We start from the raw sequence: 6,326 nt of genomic DNA, 5'->3' as shown, positions 1-6,326 counted from the left end.
ATAGTCTCTGCAAAGGAATGGGGTGCCAAGGATAGGGGGTCCACCAATCTGGCCGGCAGCTCGGTGGTGGTGGTGGCGGCGAGCCGGGCACCTCGCGAGTTCTGACCCCTGCTGGTCCCTTTAATTCGAGTTCGCTGCCGGGCCAGGTGCGGCGCTGCGTGGCGCGGTGCGGCGCGGTGCGGCTGCGGGGCGGCGGCCGGGCGCTCCGTACGCGCCGCCCGCGGGACTGCAGAGCCGGCTCCCGGCTGGCCGCCCGCACCACGCCGCCGCCACCATCACCGCCGGCAGCTGCGGTTCTGCAGAGCACCGCTCGGCGCCCAGGAACATGGAGGCTTCGGGTGCCCATCCAGAAGGGTAAATCAGGGAGGATCGGGGTGAGGAGCTGAGCACGCTGTCCCCCCACCCCCCCGTCTCCAGACCCCCCGCGGCTGGTGATCGTGCCCGCCCGGAGGGGCTGCGGGGCACCGGCAGGCGCAGCCTGGCAGCGCTGCGGGCTGGGGCTGAGTTGCAGGCAAAGCTGGAGGGTGCGGACCCCCGCTGTCTGCCCGCAGGGTGGGGGGGACCCACGCGTGCTCAGGGGGTGCGGGGACGCTTGCTCGGGCAGAGGCAGAGTTCAGGAGATGGGCTCGGGAGTGCGGGGCGGGGGGCGCGGGGCGGTGGGGAGCGTGGAGGTAGGCGGCACCGGGTCTGATAAATAGCCGGGATCCCCGGCGACCCGGGGGGTCCCAGGGGTCGGCCAGGCTTCGCCTTTCCTGATGGGAATTTAATTTAAAAAGGAGGCTTCACTGCTCCCCATGCCCTGGAGCACCCCCCCCCGTCCCCCCCAACCGAGCGCTTTAGGAGAAGTCGTAGATCCGGAGCAGAAAAATCTAGCATCATCTGCTCCCCCTCCCCGCGCATACACACACACCCCGAGCTCGGGCTCCTGGTGTCTTTTCCGGGTGCCTCGGGGGGGTGCCGGGGGTCTCTCACGCGGCACCCCGCGAGCCTGGAGAGCTCAGCTGCCCTGAGGCCCGCAGCGCGGGCGGACCGGGGCGGGCAGGAAGGAGTTAAGGCGGCGGCGGCGCGCTCGCCCGCGGCCAGCCCGAGGGTCTGCTGCGCGGCGCGGCGCGGGGCGGGAGCGCGCGCGGCGGAATCCCGGCCGGAGCCCGGGGCGATGGGGACCCGGCCGCGACCCCTCCGCACCCGTGCCCACCCCACCCCACCCCGGCCCGATCGGGTCGGCAGGGGGCCAGCCCGGAAGCCAGCTTCCTCCCAGGCTCCCCCTCTGGCTACCACCAAGCTGCCTCGCAGCCAGGCCGGCTGGGCATTGGCGCTGCGCGCCCTGCCTGGGAGATGTCAGGGATTTTCTCATGAGGAGACCTGGCTCCAGTGCCACCCGGCTCACAGGGTGAGCCCCGGGATCCCGGAGGGAGAGTAAGTTCAGCCACGCCGCCGCCACCTGGGCTTGCTGCTGGGAAGACCTTGTTTCGTGTGCGGGGTCTCCCTAGATGAGCGCTGAACGAGTGCTTCGGGGTGTGGGGAGGCTGGGGGCCGCGGTGCCCCCGGAACCGCTGCCGGGGTCAGAGCTGCGCAGAGGGCAGCCCTCCGCCCGGGAGGGAGGTGCGTGTCTGGGTGGGGGTGGGGATTGCTTGGCCCAGAGTCCCTCCTGATGGGAGCCAGGAGGAGAGGATCTCTTTTAGCCCCCGGAGAAGACAGCCCAGCCAAAGGCTTGTCCCTGGGACAGAAAGTGACTGAAGCTGGTGCCAATTTAAAAACAAAACAACAAAAAAAAAATAGCCTGTCCAGAAGGGGCTGGCCCGGGTTGGTTCTCAGTCACCAGCACCAGAATGGAGGCTGGGCCTGAGGGTTTGTGTGCTTAGTGCAGGGGGCTGTCAGAGCCCTGCTCAATGTTGGCATCAGCTGCCTGAAAACCTTGGTTCTACCTTGCTGCTGTATTTTCCAGGCAACGTCACACCTCCTGAGGACAGCCAGGAGGACTCCAGCTTTTGCTGAGCTGTGCATCTTGCCTTCTTCCTTCCAAAGAAAAGCTCCAGATCCCAGCGCTGCTGCTGTGTTCTCAAGTCCCGTATGCCCCAGTTACAGGCCTCCCCCCCACCCTGGTCCCCTCCAGCCCAGGCCAGCCCTAGAGCTCACCTCCAGGACCTGCAGCGTGCCCTCCTGCCCAGAATGACTCACCATTATTTCTAGCTCAAGTGAGAAGACCGGGATGGGGAACTGAGCTGGCTGTGTTTGTGTCTAGGATTCCCACAACATCTGGTCAGCTCTACAAGAAGAGAGCGTCAGGTTCACGCCTGGCCAGGTAAATCATATTGTTTAATAACAGTGGGATGTAGTCACTAGAATGGTGTTCCCAAGATCTCAGTATGAGTGCCACACCTCCCAGGATACAGATAGCCCCAAGATGGTAGCTAGTACCTGAACAGGGTTCCTTTCTCACCTCTTAGGATAGGGCTCAGCCCCAGGATGCTTTGTGGTGCAGAGGATTCTGTACACCACCACCCCCATACAGGGCATCCCACAGCTTCCTTGAGAGATTGCTCCTTGTTCCTCAAAGGTTCCCAGACAAGTTACAAGGTAAAAAGAAATTCTGCTTCTAGTATTGGTAGGAGACATAGTGATCATCTTGTTTCTGAACTCTTGGTTGAGAGAGGAGGCAGCAAACAATAGGCTAGGTCAAGCTGCTGGTGTCCAATGCCTAGTGGTCTCATGTCCCCAACTGCCTCTGTCTCTCCAGCCTTCAGAGAGCTTCCAGGGCCCTCCTGCAGGAGTGCGGTCCAATGCTGCTGTGTTTCCTGGGGCCGTTAGCAGCACCCTGAGCCCTTTTGCCACCAGGCATCTGCAAGGCGTAGTGACAGGCGCTACTCTCAGTCCTAATTATGACGGTGGCCACCGGAGACCCAGCGGATGAGGCTGCTGCCCTCCCTGGGCACCCACAAGACACCTATGACCCAGAGGCAGACCACGAGTGCTGTGAGAGGGTGGTGATCAACATCTCAGGGCTGCGGTTTGAGACCCAGCTAAAGACTTTAGCCCAGTTTCCAGAGACCCTCTTAGGAGACCCCAAGAAGCGGATGCGGTACTTTGATCCCCTCCGAAATGAGTACTTTTTCGATCGCAACCGCCCTAGCTTTGATGCTATTTTGTACTACTACCAATCTGGGGGCCGGTTGAGGCGACCTGTGAATGTGCCCTTAGATATATTCTCTGAAGAAATCCGGTTCTATGAGTTAGGAGAAGAAGCAATGGAGATGTTTCGGGAGGATGAAGGCTACATCAAGGAGGAAGAGCGTCCTCTGCCTGAAAATGAGTTTCAGAGACAGGTGTGGCTTCTCTTTGAATACCCTGAGAGCTCAGGGCCTGCCAGGATTATAGCCATTGTGTCTGTCATGGTGATTCTGATCTCAATCGTCAGCTTCTGTCTGGAAACCTTGCCTATCTTCCGGGATGAGAATGAAGACATGCACGGTGGTGGGGTGACCTTCCACACCTACTCCAACAGTACCATCGGGTACCAGCAGTCCACCTCCTTCACTGACCCCTTCTTCATTGTAGAGACTCTCTGCATCATCTGGTTCTCCTTTGAATTTTTGGTAAGGTTCTTTGCCTGTCCCAGCAAAGCTGGCTTCTTCACCAACATCATGAACATCATTGACATTGTGGCCATCATCCCCTACTTCATCACCCTGGGGACAGAGCTGGCTGAGAAGCCAGAGGATGCTCAGCAGGGCCAGCAGGCCATGTCACTGGCCATCCTTCGTGTCATCCGGCTGGTAAGAGTCTTTAGGATTTTCAAGTTGTCCAGACACTCCAAAGGTCTCCAGATTCTAGGTCAGACCCTGAAAGCCAGCATGAGAGAATTGGGCCTTCTCATCTTCTTCCTCTTCATCGGGGTCATCCTTTTCTCTAGTGCTGTCTATTTTGCAGAAGCTGATGAGAGAGAATCCCAGTTCCCCAGCATCCCGGATGCCTTCTGGTGGGCAGTCGTCTCCATGACAACCGTAGGCTATGGAGACATGGTTCCAACTACCATTGGGGGAAAGATAGTGGGTTCCCTATGTGCAATTGCAGGTGTGTTAACCATTGCCTTACCAGTCCCTGTCATTGTGTCTAATTTCAACTACTTCTACCACCGGGAGACAGAGGGAGAGGAGCAGGCTCAGTACTTGCAAGTGACAAGCTGTCCAAAGATCCCATCTTCCCCTGACCTAAAGAAAAGTAGAAGTGCCTCTACCATAAGTAAGTCTGATTACATGGAGATCCAGGAGGGAGTAAACAACAGTAACGAGGACTTTAGAGAGGAGAACTTAAAGACGGCCAACTGTACCTTGGCTAACACAAACTATGTGAATATTACCAAAATGTTAACCGATGTCTGATTGAAACCTATTATCATAATTCACGGCTCCATGGGACTAATGCAGATGTTGCATAATAGCCTGCATTGTAGTCAGTGTGTTCTACAGTGTACATCTGGTTCTGCATGGAAAGCAATAGTCGTGCAAGTAACTTTTGATCTTAAGATTTTTGATTTAGAACCCAGAATATCTATCATGGCTTTCATGCAAATCTTTATCACTGGCTTAGGGGTTTCCAAAGACGAGGGTCACCTTATGGAGCTAGGATTTCAGAAAGATACATCAGGTAACCTCATTTCCTATGTATAACCCACCCTATCAGCACCACTCATCCTTTCTAATTAAATTCACCCAACACCCAGGAGACGGCCTCCTCTCGTCCCCTACTTAGCCCACCTGCCCCACCACAGAGGAACACCATGAGGGCTTAACTTGAAAGCTCGGATGATTATTCAAAAGGTCATTCCTCACTCCATTTCTTCTTCTTCTTTTTTTTTGCATCGAAAAGAACACACAGTCCTGTGTGTTGGAATTACTCTCTGTGTCACAGGCTGGGGTTTGTGAGTTACAGTTGCCAAGTAGATGCTCTGGAGGCCTGGGTTTCATAACAGAAAATGCTGCATTCTGCTTTTTTCCCCCCTCTGCAGTGTTGATGTGAGGGAATCCTAGGGGAAGGACAATTAGTTAGTATGACCGAATAGGAGTTGTCAAATTTTCACATTCATTCCCTTTGGCTGTGAGGAGAAGCTCCCAATCAGGGGACTTCTCAGTTTCGGTTGTCACCATATTTTTGCAGGCTTCAGGGTCACACACACACACACACACACACACACACACACACACACACACACACACACACACACACACACACACACACACACACACACACACACACCCCACAAAAAAACCATGTCTAATCTCTTCGTTTACATTAGAGTTTAGAGATGTCTGCTTTCCTAACGATGTGGCCCAGCCACGCTGACACTGCAGTAAAATTTACCAGTGATGCCAGAGCTGCATGGGTGTCCATTGCATGAAAACTGGATATTTAAATCACAGGAGCTAACCTATTTTCTTAGTAGCCTACACAGTATTCATACTTAGAGTATTAATAGCCTTGGATGGTATCTAACTAGGATTTGTTGGTTTGTTTTTTCCCATCAGAAGGCAAAAAGCCCTCCATTACAAGTAAATAAACTAGACTGTTTGCAATGGGGAACCAAAATTTCCAGCCCTTCAGCCTACCCAACTCTGTTATTTCAATGAGAGACAGACCTCTGCAAAGCCAGGAGAGGGAACAGGGAAATCAAAGTCTAAACACTCACAGACTGCACCTTAGGAATGAACCTAGTCTTGGGCAGAACTGCACAGCTAACCAGGGCATCAGTCTTGAGGACAAGCAGGTCTGTGGATCTAGTGTACATAAATATATATATCAGGTATCTCTTGCTCATGTGTTCCTCTACCTAGCTAGCTATAGAAAATTGCATTGGAACATTGTATAAGCTTATGCAATATTTTTGACACAGGGCAATTTATGCATGTGTTTGACTATGTGCACTAGAGTATATATATGTATGCAGATACATATATATACATACCTATGTGTGTATATGTACACTATATGCACACGCACATATATATGTATATGTATATGTATGTGTATATATATATATATATATATATATTCATTCTCTGGAGTTCCGGCTCAGGAGCAAATTCACTGCTTGGTGGGTTTATTGTATAAGTAGCCCAATGGGTTCATTGGTAACCCCACAAGGCCTGGGTTTGCTGCCATTGTCTCAGATACTCCAGTCTTCATGGATTCCTAAATATTAGAATTGTCTTTCTGCCCTCCATGTGCTGCAGCTTCAGTTTTCCATGGCTGAAGCTTGTCTTACTGAGTGCACAAGGGCCCTATTGGCCCTCACAGCTCCAGCTGTCCTGGGTCAGACCCACCCCAGGCCT

General features: G+C 54.1%; 1 protein-coding gene across 2 annotated transcripts; it reads left to right on the top strand.

Moving 5' to 3' along the window:
- Positions 1-246: 246 nt before the first annotated feature.
- Positions 247-5,254, top strand: Kcna2 (potassium voltage-gated channel subfamily A member 2). Of its 2 annotated transcripts, none has more exons than XM_070006263.1 (3): positions 247-354; positions 1,946-2,302; positions 2,738-5,254. In XM_070006263.1, exon 3 carries the CDS (start codon positions 2,880-2,882, stop codon positions 4,377-4,379), a length of 1,500 nt encoding a protein of 499 aa, XP_069862364.1. In that variant the 5' UTR covers positions 247-354; positions 1,946-2,302; positions 2,738-2,879; the 3' UTR covers positions 4,380-5,254. The 2 variants fall into 2 exon arrangements, with proteins under 2 accessions (XP_069862364.1, XP_069862366.1); XM_070006265.1 differs by lacking the exon at positions 247-354 and adding an exon at positions 1,271-1,416.
- The last annotated feature ends 1,072 nt before the right edge of the window (positions 5,255-6,326 follow it).

Source organism: Dipodomys merriami, unplaced genomic scaffold (assembly GCF_024711535.1).
Source record: "Dipodomys merriami isolate MVZ:Mamm:240054 unplaced genomic scaffold, mDipMer1.0.p SCAF_7, whole genome shotgun sequence".
NCBI classification, from domain to species: Eukaryota; Metazoa; Chordata; class Mammalia; order Rodentia; family Heteromyidae; genus Dipodomys; species Dipodomys merriami.
This window is presented reverse-complemented; position numbering and strand designations above follow the sequence as displayed.

Bases quoted from the DNA above. Each gene is read 5' to 3' on its own strand.
- Kcna2 (XM_070006263.1), top strand. From the start codon at position 2,880: ATGACGGTGGCCACCGGAGACCCAGCGGATGAGGCTGCTGCCCTCCCT.